Raw genomic sequence first — 20,052 nt, 5'->3', positions numbered from 1 at the left:
CTTCATCCCATTACCCCTTATCCTGTTGCTAGATACCATCATAAAAAGGATGCCCCAACTTTCTGACATCCACCATTTAGATATTTGTAAATGTTAATAAGATGTCCCCTCAGTCTCCTGTTCTCTAGACTAAACAGCCCTAGTTCCCACAGCCTTTCCTCATATCAAAGATGTTCCAGTCCTCTGATCATCTTGGTGGTTCAAAGAGTGAAGGCTGTGCAGGCCTATGACAACTATTATTATGTGACCACATCTAAGAGTCAATTGCTGACCCAACTCTCTAGTAAATAACAATTAATAACCAAAAGCTGTTAATGGGCTAGAATCTTACAAAAACTCTCCCATCTTTGATAAGAATCAGAGGTACAATGAACCTTTAGAACACAATTCTTTAATATAGTTTCCTTTGGTGTCTGAGAGGTGAATCACTCAGATGTGAATCCGTATTTCAAGAAAAAAGACTGTATCAAGCTATTTTAAAGTCTTGATTTCAATTACAGACCAGGATTTCATAGATTAATGTAAAATGTTTCTGTATCATAGAAATCTGATTCCTGCTCCAAACTGAACACCATCACATATCCTGAAAAGAAACAAATAATAATAAAAGTATTAAACAATGTAAATGATATATAACGTATTGACAAAATCAAAATCAATTCTCACTCTCCTCAAATTCCCAAGGTTTTCAATCTCTGGTAAGTTACAGTTTAAATTTTACCGGGAAAAGGCTTTGTAACATAAATGCTTGACTAGTCTAGCCTCCAAATGGAGTTATTTACATTTGCAAAATAAAGCCCACAATTTTCAAATTGCTATTATTTATTTGCGTTTCACATGAATGACAAGTAGAAACATAATCCAACTCCTGTATGAAATAGAGGATCTTTCACAGTATTCACAGGCAAGAACAGGCCTTCTGAAGCTTTTTTATTGTGTACTGTAACATTTGCTTGATGTAGGATAATTGGTTCCTAAGAAATTAATTTGTTCTCCCTTTCTCTTTATATATAGTTAAACTTGTTTTCATTTTTCAAGCAAAGACATTAATCTCTGTATTTATCCAATCACTTGTTTTCAGAAGGCTTAAGAAAATCCCAAGAGCTGTTTGAGTGATCATTTCCCCTAAAGAAATAAAACCTGCTACACAGCTATTCATACTTTTTAGGAGTTGATCTCAAGTTCAATGAACTTTTAAACTTAAGAAACAAAGTCTTAAACCAAGAAGTACTGTGAAACCAACATGAAGAACATCACATGCCGAAAGATCTCAAAACTGGTATAGTATAAACAAAGTTAAAAGGCAGTAATTCTCCCTGACAAAACCAGACAGAAGTGCAGTAACCTTTAAAACCAGCTACTACTAAAGAAATCGATATAAAAAACAAACCTGTCGCCAGACTGTACTCCCATGGGGAAACAGTAGTTAAGTTCTAATCTCGCGATGTTTCCAAGTCGGAGCACTATTCCAGCACCATAAGACCATCGGATATACTCTGCCAGCTTCTGCAGGTGAGCTCTGGGACCATCACCTGAAAGCAAAACAGCAGAAGAGGAATCAAAGCAGACTGTCAAGGTGGTCAAAGGCTAACTGGATTTCCCAAGCTAGAAGACAGATTAGTTAGGAGCACCTCCTGCTGACACAAAGTTTATTTTCTACATACAACCCCCATAAATGTCAAGTATCTTGAACTCAAACTACTATGGTTTTAGTTGGATTGCTGTTTGATCTTCATTTCCTACCACAGGGTACCTACTTGCATGAATCTGGAAACAAGTACTAAAGACTTAAATGTCTTTACCGAGTCCCTGTCAGTTTTAAAGTTGGTTAACCTTCTTTTCAGTTGTGCATAAAGTGTCTCATTCCCATACAGATGCTGCCCCAATTCCATCGAGTAAGGCAGATATCAAATATCACTATACTGACTGATAAAAGATATCACCAACACTGACTAAAATTATATTGAAAAGTCATACACTAATAAACTGAAATATATCTCAAAAGTTGGGGATGGGAGAAAAAGTCACATCAGCTGCCACAACCTCATCTATCCTCTGATGCCACCACTTTTTATTTAGTTCATCACAGTAAACATTAGAATCCCACTAACACCATCTTCCAGTCTCCAGAATGGTGTAAGATAAGAGGTGTTTATCCATCACCGCACCAGTCTGTGAACATCAGTGATTCACAGACACTACTGTCGTCACCTGCTCTCTCTCCTACAACTGGTGCTAGAATTTATGTAGAGAGCTAAAAAAAAATACTGGCAATCTGTCAAATATGCAAGTTAACAGCAGCAGCTTTTTGACAGGCACCCAGCAGTAAACAAACTGCTTCTGAGTAAACAGACACAGGACAGCTCTCCTTCTCACTTTTACATACACAGAGCAGCAGGTTTTGTTACATACAATTCTGCTGAGCCTTACCGTAGTTAAGATTGCAGAGGTTTCCAGCATTAAGGAAGAAATGTGTTCGGAAAAGGTCTCCAAATCCTCCCCGGCCCGGCCGGAAAGGGAGAGGGGTGTATAGATGCAAGCCTCCAGCCCAGTAGGCTTCTCCTCCCAAGTAGTCACCTATTGAGGTAAAATGTTGGAATAAAAGCATTTACTGTGGAATATATTAAAAGAAAGAGTCATTAAAGGAACAAGAACACATCCTTCAGTTGTTTTGCATTACAACTTCTGTCCTTTACAACTCCTGCCATTTGCTTCTAATTCTCTCAAACTTCACCACTATCATGTAAAAAAAAATTAGCACTCAACACAATTCTTTAAACTTTCCAAGTGAATTGCAATTTTTCTTCATTCCCTCATGGGAATAGCTTGAGCCAAGCACCTACTTGTACTACTTGTGGTCATCAAAGACTACCTCCTAAACAGCTCTGAAACATCTGTCTTAGTTCTAAAAATGGCAAATGGATACAATTAAACAGTTAGCTTTCAAAGATACCAAATACTCACTCCATAGACAACAGCAAGTTAACAGCCAAGTAAGGAATAGAACTGGAAAAGCTCCTCTCTCTCTAAACACCTTTGTTGATCAGATTGCCCTCCTCCTGAATATATGCTGTATCAAACAGAGATTTAATGTGACTGTTGCTATAGCCATTTTTTAGGAACTGTTTCAGCTTTAAAGTTGCTTACTAATTGCAGTGACATACTGGAAGTACACAAGTCTGAATATACACTTGGCTTCCAAAATTACTTTATGACTTAACTAATAACTACTGGGCTTTATTCCACTGTAAACTAATACATAATGACAGAGACATAACACTTCTCAGACTCAAAGTGCAGAATGTAAAAGACTGACAAAATCTGGACAAAATCTGACTCTTTGTTACACACTAATATTTACAGGATTGTCAGAGGAGTGGTATTTAAAAGTTTCAGACCTTCACTCTGGGGCCCAATGCTGTACATACTGAATCCACGCACACTTGTTGGTCCACCAAGGTAAAACCTAGTGAATACAGTTAAATTTCATTTCATGCTTCTCTTGAAGGACACATTTCGAAGATATCTAGCCATTCCCCTAAAATTACTTTTCAGGGGTACAGGTAACTTTGTAATAGGTTTAGTAAAGTGCATTTGTGTAATAGGTTTAAGCAAAGTAGATATGAAAAAATACAAGACATTATTTATAAATCCTGAGGCATTTGGCAAAAAAAATTAATATAAAAAAATAAAAATCAATCTTCCATCGTTTACAGAGATTGAAATCTAAAGTTCCTCAGCACTGAAAAAGAATCAGAATACTGGTCTGATATTGCCTGTTGTAATAATTTTCATAAAAATACTGTAGTTAAGATGTATCACATGTGAAGTTAACACTTAGTATTTACTGTAAATAAATTTAAGTCTAAATAGTTTCTGCTAGTGATCTTTAAATACAGGTGTTAGACAGGCTTTACTTCTAAAAATATCTCAGTGTTACCTGGGCCTGAAAAATAAGATTTGTAGGTGGTAAATTCCATTTTGCAACCATAAATTTTGGCAGTCAGAGCTACTACATAGCAAATTAAAAATTTATACTACTTCAATGTGAAAATCAAAACCAGAAGGTATGCCTTGAGTGCTAACATGCAACCAAGACTCACTAGAACCTTAATTTGTTTTTCTGAGAACCAGAACTACTATTCCTCCTCTCTTCTACTATAAAATTTCCTTTACACATTACACAGATTGATTGAAAAAATTAAGAATCATTGAAAGAACTTGCCTGTCAGCTATACTGGATGGCTTGTCTCCAATAGGTACTAACATTCCACCCCAAAGTGATGCTGAAAAAACCTATGGAGAGAAAAATAAGTTGGCTGTTAATATGCATCACTTAATTTCCCTAAGAACAGTAATAGTAATATCTCATCCCTCAGTAAGAGGTAGAGTTCCCATTAGTCTGACACAAAGTTATAGATGACCACAGCATATGCATGGATAGCACATCATCAATGGTATTTCAGATCACTGCTGCCCTCTTTCTTTTATGCAGTGCTACATCTTGAAAAAGTCAACAATATTTAAACCTAGTACTACTTTCACAATACCTAAAGGGAACACTTATCCAGCTCCTGCTTTCTTATGAATTTTCATGTCTTGAAATAAGACAACACTGCTGACATAAATTACTCCTGGCAATTTTAAACCCACAGGATGCCAAGTCCAACAAAGAGCTACCAAAAATGTACAATTATTACCTGTCAATTAGTCTTTTCACCTTTGCAGCTTGCTATACTGACATCAAATACACACTGGGCATTAGTGGTTATCTACACAGTAATTCTAGGGAGCCAAATCACTATAATAAACACATTTAATCATTTGCTTGCTACCTGTGTATCAAGTGTTAAAGACCACTGCCAGATGCTGAGATCTGTTGTCAATAACTAGACTAAAAGTGCAGACAGTATTTCTAATTTTATACAACGTTCCTGCTGCCTTCTGCCCTGAGAGTCCCCAGCTGCCTGCCCTGCCGTTATCAGATGTGAATTCATCCAGCAGCACGTGTGTATTTGGTTACACAACACACGGCGCAGGCACAAGCCAGCCTAGGAAAAAGGAGGGGATATAAAATTATGCACACCACATGATGAGATATGCTTCACTTCCACTCACAATGCAGGCTTATCAGCAGTCATGGGAATCAGCAAGTCTTTGCGTAGCCATGAAGCCGTGATCTTAGCTGAAGGTCAGCTAGCATCAGATGACTATAAGTGCAGTTATCAGGCAATGTCTTTTCTTCCAATATATGGAAGGTGCAAATATGATGACGTAATAAGAAAGGGATATAGCAGACAGTTTCAAAACGCTAAAAGCCTAAAAAGGGGACTAGAGCATCTTCCTTATGAGGAAAGGTTGCAGGAACTGGAGCTGTTTAGTCTAGAGAAGAGGAGACTGAGGGGAGATCTCATTAATATTTACAAATATCTAAATAGTTGATGTTAAGAGGTTGGGACATCCCTTTTTTCTATAGTACTTAGCAGCAGGACAAGGGGTAATGTTCCATTTAAACAGAAGAAAAAACTATTTCACTGTTCAGGTGAGGGAGCCCTGGCACAGGCTGCCCAGGAGAGTGTGGAGTCTCCTTCCTTGGAGGTCTCGAAGACCCGCCTGGACGCGTTCCTGTGCGATCTGATCTAGGTGGACCTTCCTTTGCAGGGGGGTTGGATTGGATGATCTCTAAATATCCCTTCCAACATCTACCATTCTATGATTCTACAAAAATGCCCTTTTGTGTTGGCCTCACTGGTCTAACCAAGATCTTCACTGTGTTCTGAGACGACTCAGAACAAAAGCATGAAACAGCACAACATATCTCTACAGCATCACTTCATTAATATCTGCACTATGGAAGTAACCTGGAAATTTTTCACTGGTACTGTTGACATAATGTCAATGTCCTTCCAATATCCTAGAACTACTTCATTATTACAGTATGTTAAAAAGCTATCAAGAGTCAAGGATCTTCTCAACGCTTTTTTCGGTTTGTTTTTTTCAGTATGCTGGGATTCTACTTATTGTAACCTCCAATTTTTAAATCTTCATAATGGAAGTTGCTATTTAATTCTCCATCTATGAGACAAGAACTTACTGCACCATCTCTAAATACAGATAGAAATTATTTCTAGGATATATTGAAACTCTTATTTCACTAAGCAGAAAAAACCCTCCTATTTCCACCTAATATTAGGTCTACGCTGTTAAAGCTGCCAGAAACTTAATATCTCTATGTTCTCATAAGAAGCTGAAGCTCATTAAACACGAAGTGGAGGTATCCAGTGATGTTTCCGCTGAAGGAAAACTAGTTGGTGTACAGAAGAATTCCTATGCCAAGCAAACCAAGACTTTAAGTGATGAAGATATAGGAATTTGTTTCAAAAAATCACATAGTGACTTCAAACCAAAGTACTAATGTAGACATGGCGCCATAAAATCTGTGGAGTGGCAGATTAGAGTCTTGTGTAAATTTCTCATGGTACAATGTGTCTTCCTTATTAGAAATTAAATTGTCTGTTGTGCACAAAATGTGGCAGTGCAAGCTTAGTCTTGTAGTCAAATCAGTCTTACCATTCTTTCTCAATAATTTTACATATAAGAAATAAGTACAGGCAGTGATACCAGAATCAGTAGTCATATTCATAATTTACCACGATGAAAGTAAACTAAACCAAGATTATTCACAGTCAGGTGAAAGAGACAAAACAAAGGCTGTTAGAAGTTTTTGAAAAGTTACTCTTAAGAAAGATCACAGACAGACATGCCTAACATTGCCTCTGAAAGGAAAATATAGTTAACTGTCAAATAAGTCATTCCCAAATGCCCACTCTGCAAGCGACTGCACATGGCAGGAATGTCAGGTTAAAAATAGTTTTTTCACTTTCAAAAAATATAAATCAAGATATCTACACCATCCATCTTTCGTTACCACAGTCTTTTCCTAATCCATGGTGAAAAACTGATGACATAGATTCAATAACCTCATTTGGTAACTCAGAACCACCAAAATATCTTTAAAAGAATTACCGAATCCCAGATCAGTTGCTTATTCAACTGAAATTCAAAATCCTCTTTTAGAAAGCTCACGTCTCCACCTGTATAGCCAGCCAGCTCCTGCAAAGACATAAGTTTATGAAAGCTGTAATAGATATTACATATTTCTTCCTCCTAAGAGTTCATTATGTCTGCATCAGCATAAACAGTGTTTTCTGTACAAGACATACAGTTGCATTGGTATGGAGAGACAAACAAATTTTGTACCAAGGAAAAAACATGCCTGAATCTCAAAAAATAAGCTAAATTTTTCTCCTTCAGATATTAAACTAAGGCATTGCTTTCTAAGCCATTTTGTAAATGTCAGCAAAACTTAACAGAGCTGAAAAATTCAACACCCAACGTCAAAACTCTTAGTGTATTTACTTAGACTTAAGATCTGATACACACTAAAGCAAGGCTGAAGATCCAGACAGCCATGTGCATTACACCAATGTGAGCTGAAAATGGCAAGTGAAGTGAACCAATGCTGAACACAGCATCTAACAGATGATATGTTAACTAAACTCTGAATTATGATCTCTTTCTCACTCAGAAACAGAATAGTTCGCTGCTGCTTACAGAAACAGTAACACTTGCAACAGCATTTCAAAGCAGTCTGCTTCTAAAACATTTGCAGCAGTTAATGCTTCTAAAGTATTAACCCACACAGCAGAAAAACAAGCTTTTCTAAAAGGTCTGAAAGTAATGAGAGGGAAAACCATTTTCTGTGCCAAAATGATACCCGTGTGTGCCTCAGAGTTATTTTTACCCAGTCTTTCATTTTTAATTTTAAGACTTCAAAACTTTCTATGTGGCAACAGAACCACAGTCTGGTAATCTGACATTACACTGTTATAAAAGCACGACTAGTATCTACTGCAGAGTGTAAATACTGTCAGGGATAATGTATCTCAGCTAATAAATAATTTAATGCTAACAGTCAGATAAAATATCTGTGTTGTTTGACCAAGGGTATATAAATGAAAATTTGCCACCATAAAATGGCTTCATGATTTTGAAAGGCACACGGTAAAGTCATCACTGTAGCCTAGAAAATTTATGATTAATTTCTAGGTTTTAACATGAACATCAATTAGATAAGACTCATTCAAACATGTTTACAGATAAAATCCAATAATAGTATAAGGGATTTAGTACTACCTGATTAATTTTTAGCAAAGCACCTCGTCTTGGCAGGATCGAAGAGTTCCGGGAATCAATTACCATGGCATGCTGGAAAGAATCAAACAATGATTTTTAGGTTCTCTTATCTCTTGAATGCCTTAAAGTGACAATATTCCTTGAAAAATCATGTACACAGTAGAAGACAATCACAGCTCCCACTAAGGCTAGTGTAGCTGCAGGCATTTGAGAACAATCTACCTACAAACTCTTAGTTTTGCCTCTAGAAGCCACATCTATCTATCTTTATACTTTTTGGCCATGGTACACACCAGAAATACAGCAGGAATAGCAATGCCCCTGTGTAAATCACCAATTTTCAGACAGTAACCTGCAAATAGTTTATTTCCTAAAATTTGTAAGCTATAAGTTAAAGATGACAAGTGACAAAAACTGGTATAGGAGAGAATATTTCAAAAGGGTGTAGCAACTCTAGAATGAGGAAATTTACTGATCTGTTCCTCTTGCATGACTCTGTGGGAATGAGCAAGCACAACAAAAGATGTTTGAAGCAAAACAACTACCTACCAAGACAAAAAGCCCCTTTGGTATCATTCATAACTATTAAATGACTCAAAATAACATATTTAAAAGAATCACCAGGAAAAAGTCTTACAGAGAGAGAAGATTTAAGAGAGTGGCCACTTTCTTCTCGAACGGAAAAGGATGCTGTTCTGGCAAGGCAGCCAAGTTCTCTCCACACACCTTCCCACTTCAGTGTGTGATTGGTCTTCCAGATGGGAAACTAGAAAAAAAGAATTGAGTAAGACATGATTTTTTTTTTTCTACTAAATCAAAACTTCCTTTAAAAAATTGTCTCTAAACTTTATTTATATAGGAGTCTATGCATTTTCTTTCCAAATCTTTTTCATTCCAGAGTAATGCTAATTCTGCTCTGGACAAGAGCTTCTTCAAGTAAGTACACAATGCTTAATCCATCTCAAATGAAAATTATCTTGAAATAGGCTGATATAGTGAGATAGGCAACCAGCTGCCTCTCTGAAATGATACTTTAAACATTAAAAATTTGGAGAAAAACGTATTAGTATTTTTATAGGGCCAAAATAAGATGGAATTCTAACAAAAAATATTAAAGTGTATCACTTTAAAACCATTTAAAAACTGTGGATCTCTTTCAAATAATGACAAGTGTTTCAACTGTTAAAAAAGCCAAATATTTGTGAAAGCCAGCTGTGACCTAAATTAAATGTCAATTAAGCACATGTTCTACAAACATCTGTGCTACACTTACATTAAATTCTGTTGATATTCCTCTATCAGTTTCACGAAGAGAGCTCCAAGGGAACTGTCCAGTCACTTTATACACGTTGACTGAAAAACTGAAATATGACATTACTGGCAAGTTCAAAAGTGATACTATTTAAGTAGGTGGAGTTTTAAATTATTACTGAAACTTAAGAAACCAGCTCTGCCAGATTGTTAACAGATCCTCAGCAAAAGAATAAATTTAATTATTACTGAATACAAGATCTTATTAATTGTTTTATATTCCTTCACTGAAAAAGAAGAAAATAAGTACTCAAAAACGCATCCCCTACTTTCTTTCAAAGTTTCCAGGCTGTGGTTTGAAGAATGACAGGCCATATGAAGTTTCCTTTGTTCCATAGGAGAACTGGAAGGTTACCTTTTCTGCACGTCCAAAGAGATTTGGGAACTTGAGCCCAAGTACCTATGGAAAATTAGAAAGCCACCACACTTCAGAACAGTGCAGATAGTTTGCTGTCTTGCATCTTAACCGTATGCTGGAGACAAGTTATCTATCATAAGAATGATAAATTAAGACATTAAAAATAGTTGTAACTGAATGTGGTGTTAAGTTAGTCTTCTCTTTGCACTCGTAGTAAAAGCCATCACAATAGCAGAAGTTAACTGTACAATTTTGGTTTGTTTAGCAGCTGTTCACTTTATCTGCATTCTCTCTGTATCATCAGTACTGCCAGTACTTCAGGCAAAATCTCCCAGACAATCTCAAAGCATGGGAGAGTAAGTCTTTGGCACAATAAGCATCTGCTCTGCAACTACAGACTTTCCAGTTGATCATCAGGAAAATCATCTGTCAGATAAGGTTCATCTGAACCACAGCAGAAAGCCAATGGAAAATTATCAATAAAGAGCCACTGCCCTGTATTTTTGTTTTAACAAGATACTCTCGCAATCAGTCCTGATGGCAGTATATTAATAATTCTCCAGAAACCAGCTAAACATTTTTGCCTGTTTTAAGAGAAATTCCTTGTATCCCTTTGGCAGCTCTTGGCCTTTTGGCAGAACGGATGGAGGTGGTTTCCTTGAAGCCCAGACATTGTACCAGAACCATTCCTGTTGTTGCATGTTCTGTTTTAAATGAATGTTAAAAAGCTATGAAATCACGATTGCCTTTGTCTAACACATATTGGAAGCGAATCAGTCACCTGACCTTTGTGATGATGGCTACTAAGCAATTATCCAACTAACCAGAAAGGGCTATTAGTATGAAATACTACATCTACAGGCTTCAGATTCATTTAAGGGATTAGAATAAATGTCAAATGTATCTGACCTTAAAGGAAAAGTAATCTCTGCTGACAGTATCAGTGTATAGGAGTCATGCTTTTACACTATTCAAATGTTTCACTTCTCTGTAGCAATTTAAAATCAAATAGAGCTACATAGTACTTTTCACACTGCTTTCAAAGTCACTAGGACCAACAGGTAGGATTCCCCAATGGTTTCATTCAGGCCACAGCACCCTGAACATTTCTCAGCAGCAGAGCTGCATAATAAGCTCTCAACTCACTGAGTTCCAATTCTCCTTGCACTTGCAGAACACCATCACCTGAGTCAGACAGTATCTTATCCAGGTTAAAAATACCCCTAAGAAGAAAAGGATGAATCCCTTGATCTGGCTTATCTACCACCCCAGGCACAGCTGCACTGTGAACATAGTTCCACTTAAACATAAGAAAAAACTATTTCACTGTGAGGGTGACGGAGCAGTGGCACAGGCTGCCCAGACGGGTTGTGGAGGCTCCTTCCTTGGAGGTCTTCAAGACCCACCTGGACATGTTCCTATGTGACCTGATCTAGGTGACCCTGCTTCTGCAGGGGGGTTGGACTAGATGATCTCTAAAGGTCCCTTCCAACCCCTTCCATTCTATGATTCTAACATCAGAAGGCAGAATGGGTGCAGGAATGTGCACCTGAAAGCACCATCTACTCACACTAGCACTTCTGTTAAAAGGACATGAACAGAATAACAGTAGGTTGTTACTTTTTCTGTCAATTGGTAAATGTTTTTCATACATTTAATCTGATGCATCCTTAATTGAATCAATTCTGGAAAATCTTTCATTTTGCAGCATAGATCAACTGGTACTGGGCTAAAATGGTGAAAACCAAGAGCAATTTATAATTCAAACATAAAGCATTTTGACTGAGAAGAAAAATACTTTAAATAGGTCTCATAGAAACTAAATGCTGAACTCTCTACCAATCTCAATAAATAAGAGCATCTTAAATATTATCAAGAAATAACATAAGCAATTTTAAGAATTAAAAAATAACCTACTGAGTTGGAAGCTACAGCATTGTTACCACACTCAAAATAGGCTTTTGCTGAATGAAAGCTTGACTAATACAAAGACTCTTTAGAGACAACGGCCTTAATAAAGCTGGATCAAGAAAATAATTTGGCTTGGATCAAGTCTTCCCTTATTTAATCACTAAATTCCTTGCTAGGTTTGAAACATAAAAGAAATATCAAAAGGAATTAACAATTACTTGAAACAATCCATACCATACTGCCTTCATTGTTGCCAACCATAGTATTATAGCTTCCAGTTAGTCTTCTCAATTCAGTTACCTCAAAGGTTACATCTAAACCATTTGGAAGGGCATCATCCCCTAGATAAACAAACAAACAAACACATTATCTCTAAAGGGCTACACAAAGATGTATGTAAATTCTTACATCAGAATAAACAGAAATCAAAGCTGTCAAGACATAGCAAGAAGAACGCTGTCACTAGGGCAGAGCTCCTAGCATTCTGCTTTAAGGGCTGAACAACAGCAAACCACACAGACCCCTCAGGGCTCTGTCTACAGCAGCTGTTCCAAAACACAGCTGTCAAGGGTACCTAATTCTGCTTGACACAAATGGAACAGCATCCCATCACCTGTGGGACTGCATCATGTTGACTTCTTAGTAACACAACTTTCCTCTGCTGAAGGGAACAGCAACAAGTTTGAAAAGCAATGACAAGCCTGGAAATCTCCACACATTCAGCCATCCCATATATGCTACAAGCCAACTTTTATTCACAAGCACTAATGCAATTCCCCACACTTCCTTAAGCACCAAGGATGTGCTGATATCATTTCAGCTATGTGATGTGTAATATATGGAAGTGTAGGACACATTCGCGAGCTTTTCCTTAAGTGTTCCTCTGAACCTTTGGATTAAGGGGTGTGTACTGTAATTATTTCAGTGATGGAAATTCACTCATTTTTGTGTGTATACAAATAATACAGAAATGGTGAGTGGGCCCAGACCCTGCCATTACATCTGGCAGCTGGCCTTGGGCTGTTGCTCTTGCACAGTTAGGCAGGAGGTAGTAGAACCCGCCATGGAAGTGATTCAGGCCATTGTCATCTGAGCTCAACACTCTGAGATGAGCCTCTCCCTGCCTAGAGCACTAGTGACTGGGAGTTTGTGTGCCTCTGATCAAGCCTGGGAGCCCATCTGTGTGCAGTGTCTCCAGGTTCATCCCACCCAAAGGGAAATGTGTTTCTCCATGGCCATATGTGTGCAGATGGGACAGCCAGGTCTCCATCTGGTTGGAATCAGCCTGACCATACTGGCTTGAGTGCTGGGCTCAGTTAGGGCAGAGGGATGAGGTCCCAGTGGGGCAGCTCCTCCCCACAGGGCTGCAGCTCCCCACCACCTGATTGGAGGGGATGGGAGCAGGGGAGACAGTAGGGTCATTGTCTCTGGCTTGGCTTGAGTTCATCTGCAACAAAGCTGGTGAAGGGTCTGGAGAACAAGTCTGATGAGGAGTGGCTGAGGGAACTGGGGTTGTTTGATCTGGAGAAAAGGAGGCTGAGGAGGAGATATGGTCATTCTCTGTAACTACCTGACAGGAGGTTGTGGTGAGGTGAAGGTTGATCTTTCCAGTAACGGAAAGATAGGAGAAGAGGAAATTGGCTCAGGTTGCATCGGGGAGGTTTAGATTGGAGATGATGAAGAACTTCTTCCCTGAGGGGGTTGTCAGCCCCTGTCCCAGGCTGCCCAGGGAGGTGTTGGAGTCCTCATCCCTGGAGATACTGCAAAGACTCACAGCTGAGGTGCTGAGGGCCAGGGGTTAGTGATAGGCTTGTAGTGTGAGGGGAGTGGTTGGACTCGATGATCTTAAAGGTCTCTTCCAACCAAAATAACTCTAATATTTATACACACAGATATATAGACACATGCAAACACATAATGGATGTAGACATGGACATAGCATAACCACATACGCATCTAAAATATATAAAGGTATATGAGAGACTAAGTTGTATACATAAAAAGCAACCAACTTATTACACAGGGAAATATACATAATAGGTATGCACGTGCCTATGTGTGTGTGATAAAAAAATTGAGGATTAATGAAGCAATACATACCTTGACAGGTATCAATCAGAACTTCTACCTGTCTAAAGATTCCTAGACGAAGCAACCTTTCACGAGCTTCATGTGATTTTCTCATGACCTACAGAATAAGTAGCTTAGTCACAGAATTGTAGAAGGGACTTCCAAAGATATCTAGTCTATTTGAGACTTTCAGCTTACCGAAACACAATTAGGATAAAATAGTAAAAATGCAGGTGTCATACAATATTCACATATTTTGTATACAAAGACACATATATGCACCTTCAAAACAGATCACAACCATTTAAACACTAGAATCTATGGCAGAAAGAATTAAACCCAGAGCATACAGCTCAATTCCAACCTTTTGTTCATTGCTTGTTAACTGTTTCAATATTCAGATGTATTAATCTAGTAGGTTTGAGTGGGTAAATCTTATACATCTACTCACAGGGCTCATGCTTTTGGCAAAAAGAAACAAATACCCTAATCTGTTTAAATTTAGAACAATTTACAGGTCTAATTGCCAGCCATACTCACGAGGAATTACCATCTAGAAGTTCAAGGACATACAGTCTAACTCACATTTTGAGACACTGTAGAGACAGACATCATTTACTTGTGCTGAGATCCAATAATTTATCTTAAATAAATTAACTGAAAATGTGACCTACACAGCTGGCAATTCTCAAATGAGAAGAATGAAGCTGGAAAAATATTTAGAAGTACCATTTGTAATCTCACAAAGTCTTTCAGATGAATACCTCGGAAAATATAGAATTTGCAAGTATTTCATCTTTCCGTTTGTCACAAGATCAGCTCCATCACAAAACTTAAATTGCCCCATGTCTAAAGGGACTAGCCCAAAGCAGGAAAAAGAGAGAAGAGTGCAACCTCAATTTTTAAACGGTAGGTCTGAGATTGACTTCAGTACTTACATCAATAAGATTTTTAGCCTTGAAAACATCTGAGATCTCATACATGATGATGTCATCTTTGGTCCTTCCAAGTCCATCGAAATGCACATGCTGAACCACCACCTAAACAAAACCGATGTTTAAACACGAATGCTGCATCTCATTTGCATCTAATAATGAGTATCAAAATCATCATTGCAGAAAAAAAAAAGCCATTGTCGCCCAAGTGAGAAACTTTTAAGATTCCTAGGCTAATTAATGCTTGCCTACATTACCAGAAATCAGTGCTATCTACAATTTGAAAGTTGTTCCCTTAACATGAAAATTAAGGAGAACTCAAATACCAAAGCTAATACTGGTTGTAGAAGAAGAGACAGCAACAGACCGTAGCTGCTGTGATTTTAGTCATAAGTGTTGGACAAATAAGTCACTGCAGGAGGCATACTGAGATATTAAAGCAAGTAAGACTGAACATGCAATTACCCATACCACAGAATCACAGAATGTTAAGAGTTGGAAGGGACCTCAAAAGATCATCCAGTCCAAAGCCCTGCCAGAGTAGGACCTCCTAGAGTAGGTCACACAGGTACTTGTCCACGTGGGTTTTGAATGCCCCCAGAGAAGGAGACCCAACAACCCACCTGGGCAGCCGGTTCTAGTGCTCTATCACCCTCACAGTGATAAAATTTTTCCTTCTGTTTCTTTGGAACCTCTTATGTTCCAGCTTGTATCCACTGCCCCTTGTCCTATCATTGGACATCACTGAGAACAGCCTGGCTCCATCCTCCTGACATCCACCCTTTACATACTTGTAAACATTTATGAGATCATCCCTCTGTCTCCTCCAAGCTTAAGAGCTCCAGCTCCCTCAGCCTCTCATCATAAGGGAGATGCTCCACTCCACCACCTTTATGGCCCTGCACTGAATTCTCTCCAGCAGCTCCCTGTCCTTCTTGAACGGAGGGGCCCAGAAGTGGACACAATATTCGAGATACGGTCTCACGAGGGCACAGTAGAGGGGGAGAGGAACCTCTCTCGACTACTGCCCACAGCCTAGATCAATGGCCAATGGCCTTCTTGGCCACGAGGACACATTGCTGGCTCGTGGTCATCCTGCTGTCCACTAGCACCCACAGGTCCCTTTCCCCTACACCACTCTAACAGTTCATTCCCTGAATGGTACTGGTACGTGGGGTTATCAGCCACACATAAGCAGAGTTAAAAGAAAGAACCTGCAAACCTACAAGACAAAAATATTTAAACTCTAACTGGTAAAATTACTACCACCACTGGAGCACTCTAGTTTAAAATGCATGTTAAGATCACTAGCATTATGAGGTTTTATATTTTCTTAACGTCACTCATTTTGTTATATAATCACCTGAAATAATTTTCTCTCTAAACACACTACGTATTCCAGGTTAAACAGTAAAACCGGATCACGGTGATTGCATTTCCCTCATTTTTCCAGTCTTTTCAGTGTATTAGAATTTTAGGTGTAAGTATATAAAAAAATAAAAATACAAATGATTAATGTATTCAATGTCATAAAAAAGCAGAATAGGGACAACCTAGCATTACTGCAAATCACTTCAAAAACCCTCTCAGAATATATACACAATGAACTAAATAAAACCTAAAAGTTATTACCACACTTGTTGGGTGAATTACTCTGAACAGCAGAACAGAAATAAAAATATTAATAAAAACTAAGATAACAACATACATCACCCCTCTAGTATGGCTAAACATACAAAGGGCCAAGACAGACAAGCTCTTACATGTGAAATATTAACAAAAAAACCCAACAACTTAGCATTCTCTGCTGAAGTCAGTATTTCCCTTAGTAATATAACTCATTGGATCTCATTAATATTTACAGGATCTCATTAACATTTACCAATATCTAGATGATGGATGAGAGGAGGCTGGGGCATCCTTTTTCTCTAAGGTATCTAGCAACAGCACAAGGCATAATGGGATGAAGCTGGAACACAAAAAGTTCCATTTAAACATAAGAAAAACTATTTCACTGTTCCGTTGAGGGAGCCCTGGCACAGGCTGCCCAGGGAGGGTGTGGAGTCTCCCTCCTTGGAGGTCTTCAAGACCTGCCTGGACGCGTTCCTCTATGGTCTGATCGAAGTGGATCTGCTTCTGCAGGAGGGTTGGACTAGATGATCTCTAAAGGTCTCTTCCAACCCCTACCATTCTATGATTCTAATTCACGTGGAAGCACTTTACCCTAACCTGGCTCAAACTGCCCTCTAGCAGGTTAACCACCAGTTGCTCCTAAGCAGTGCTGCAGAAGCAGTAATCTCTTATGAGTAGGGAAAGGAGCATCTGGAAATAAGTCTCTTAGAACAAAAAAATGGATTTTAACAATTCCTGTGGTAGGGAAAAAAGAACAGGAACTAGGCAACCTCAGACTAAATTCACAGCACTAAATTTAATTTTTACACATCTCAAACCATAGTTTATAAAGTTCCCTTAGAAAAAAACAAGCAAGCTAGGGTGTTGAGGTTTTTCTTTTAAGAAAAAAATCAGGGATTGTTCAGGTACTTACATCTTTGTTTTCAAGAATTTCCTGCTTGGCCTCAGGTTCAACTTCAACCAGTTCAGCTTCTTCTCCCAAGGCACCAAAGTCTGGCCCACCTGCTGGAAGAGGCTCCAAACTCTGAAATCATACAAGAAATTGAATTTAATATGGTAGGAGATTTATGATTTATGCTTTTTGCAAAGGCAAAAAACAATGGTTGTTGACCCTGTGCTTGCCAGATCCCAAGGGAAAAAAAAAAAAAAAGAAAAAAGAGAAAGAGTAAAATAAAGGGAATTATCAACATCTTACCTGTCTGCTAAAATTTTTAATGAAAGCTGAAGATCGTCTATGCTGAATGATTTCTCAAAAACACTCTGCACTTTCCCAACAGTAAACTTAGTTCTATTTCCTGTGTTAAGGATGAATTTTACTTTCTTAAATAAATACCTAGAAAACTGGCGTGTCGCTACTTAGTTTGAGTTTTCAGGTGGGAAAGAAGTGTGAATGTTGAACAATTTGGAAAAAAAAAAAAAAAAGGTGTTTTCAGAATGTTACTTTGCATTTGTTTATATGCTTTTGTATTTCTTTTTTTTTTTTAAACTAACCTTCCAAATCATGCTCAAGAACCTCAAAGCATCATCAGTGGCGAACATTTTAATCAAAAGTTTCCAGCACAGCATGGGTTTGATTACTATACTTGAAAAAGCCTTAAAATAAGACTTATCAGACGATAACAGACTCAAGTATGACTGAATAGAGGGTCAGCTGCAAAAGCAGAGGTCAGGAGTGGATAATTCACTAAATCTACTTTTCGTCTTAAGACACTAATACAGTATTTGCTGCATGATTTAAGGACAGCTGTTTTGTTGGAAGAGTAAATTGCTGTTACATATGAGAATTAAGTTAAAAGACGACAGAATTGTCTCTTACTCCCAATAACGCTCAGGCAAGCACAAAACACTCTGCACCCATACAACACTATACAGCAGTTTGTACGCAGATGCAAAATCAAGAACAGAAGAAAAAACGTTGAAAACAGAAAACAAATTAGTCGTAGTAATTAGACACCGGAGAGCTTTACCAGCCTCCTGCAGCTGCTCCTCGGTCTAATTAGACACCATGTCAAAGCCTGCCGCTTTTCAACAGGCTGACAGAGCAGGATTCTACCCAGGACCTTGAAGAATCACCCAGATCGTTTTTAGCTCCCACCTCAGTTAATCATTGACTCATTAATCACACCTCAATTTACATCGCAATTTTAATCACCTCCCTACGCGAGCTCGCCGCAGCTGCATTAAGGGGGAAGTAGTTTAAGCCAAATTCACAAAGTATTTCCACGAAACACACTTAGCGTTTGCTCCTCCACAGTACCCGGAGAGGAAGCGCGGCCGCGCTCGCCCCCGTCCCGGGCCTGGCCCGAAGGTCGCCGTTGGCGACCTTCGGGCCAGGCCCGGGGCGGGGGCGGGCGCCGGCCGCGCTGTGGAACGCCCTCCGGCGATCCCCTCCTCGCTGCCCCGCACTTACCCGTGCGTGCACAGTGCCCATGGCGGTGACAACCGGGGACAGTGGGGCCGTGCGGGCCAGAGGCCGTGCGGGCGCTCAAAGGCGCAGCACGGGGGCGGCCATGACAGGCGGCACCGCCCCGGCTGCCATTGGCAGGAGGAACGGGAAGAGGCGGGTGCTGACTCGCGGGAGGCGCGCCTGCGCAGGCAGGGGCAGAGCTGGGGGAGGTGTTTACGTGTCTCCTCGTAGCACGGTGCTGCCCCGCGGAGGTGCGTGGTAGCCTCGCCTTCATCCTTGGAAAGGGGATGGGAGTGCTCATCCTCCCTGTCATTTGTAAACTCACGAAGGAAAGGATGGTTATAAGGGGGAGTCAACACGGATTCACCAAGGGGAAATCTAGTTTGATCAACCTGAGAGCCTTCTATGAGGGCATAACTGGCTGGCCACTTCAGGGGAGAGCAGTGGATGTCATCTGCCTTGACTTCAGCAAGGCGTTTGACACCATCTCCCAGAACATCCTCATAAGAAAGCTCAGGCAGTTGGTTTTTAGATGAGCTCCGGACAGTGAGGTGGATGGAGGGTGGTGATCAACAGAGCCAAGTCACGTTGGAAGCCTGTGGCCAGTAGGGTTCCACAGGGGTTGGTTCTAGGGCCAGTCTTATTCAACACCTTCATCAGTGATCTGGATGAGGGGACAGAGTGTAGCTCAGCAAGTTGGCTGATGACACCAAACTGGGAGGACTGCCCGATTCCCCAGGCTGTGCTACGATTCAGTGGGATCTTGACCGGCTTGAGAGATGGGCAGAGTAGAACCTCACTAGGTTCAACAAGGACAAGTGCAGAGTCCCAAGTACAGGCTGGGGATTGGCCTGCTGGAGAGAAGCTCTGCAGAGAGAGAGTCCTGGTTGACAGCAAACTAACCATGAGCCAGCAAGGCCAAGAAGGCCAATGGCATCCTGGGATGCATCAAGAAGAGTCTGGGCAGCAGGTCAAAGGAGGTTCTGCTCCCCCTCTACTCTGCCCTGGTGAGGCCTCATCTGGAGTCCTGTGTCCAGTTCTGAGCTCCTCAGCTCAAGAGGGACAGGGAACTTCTGGAGAGAGTCCAGTGCAGGGCCACCAAGATGATCAGGGGACTGGAACATCTTCTTTATGAGGAAAGGCTGCAGGATCTGGGACTCTTTAGCCTAGAAAAGAGAAGAGTGAGGGAGGGTGATCTCATTAACCCTTACAAGAACTTAAAGGGTGGGTGT

The 20,052-nt window shown here is 39.8% G+C and overlaps 1 protein-coding gene across 1 annotated transcript; it reads right to left on the bottom strand.

The window, feature by feature from the left end:
* Positions 1 to 371: 371 nt before the first annotated feature.
* On the bottom strand, positions 372 to 18,946 carry SAMM50 (SAMM50 sorting and assembly machinery component). The gene is made up of 15 exons (XM_061988786.1): positions 18,824 to 18,946; positions 17,327 to 17,437; positions 14,785 to 14,886; positions 13,877 to 13,964; positions 12,011 to 12,117; positions 9,777 to 9,907; positions 9,470 to 9,557; positions 8,834 to 8,962; positions 8,197 to 8,268; positions 7,027 to 7,113; positions 4,226 to 4,296; positions 3,399 to 3,466; positions 2,431 to 2,577; positions 1,391 to 1,532; positions 372 to 583 (listed from the first exon to the last, which is right to left on the bottom strand). Exons 1-15 carry the CDS (start codon positions 18,842 to 18,844, stop codon positions 538 to 540), a joined length of 1,410 nt encoding a protein of 469 aa, XP_061844770.1. The 5' UTR covers positions 18,845 to 18,946; the 3' UTR covers positions 372 to 537.
* Positions 18,947 to 20,052: the final 1,106 nt, after the last annotated feature.

This window comes from Colius striatus, chromosome 1, assembly GCF_028858725.1.
Source record: "Colius striatus isolate bColStr4 chromosome 1, bColStr4.1.hap1, whole genome shotgun sequence".
Taxonomy (NCBI): Eukaryota; Metazoa; Chordata; class Aves; order Coliiformes; family Coliidae; genus Colius; species Colius striatus.
Note: the sequence above shows the minus strand (reverse complement) of the source record. Positions and strands in the feature narration are given on the sequence as shown.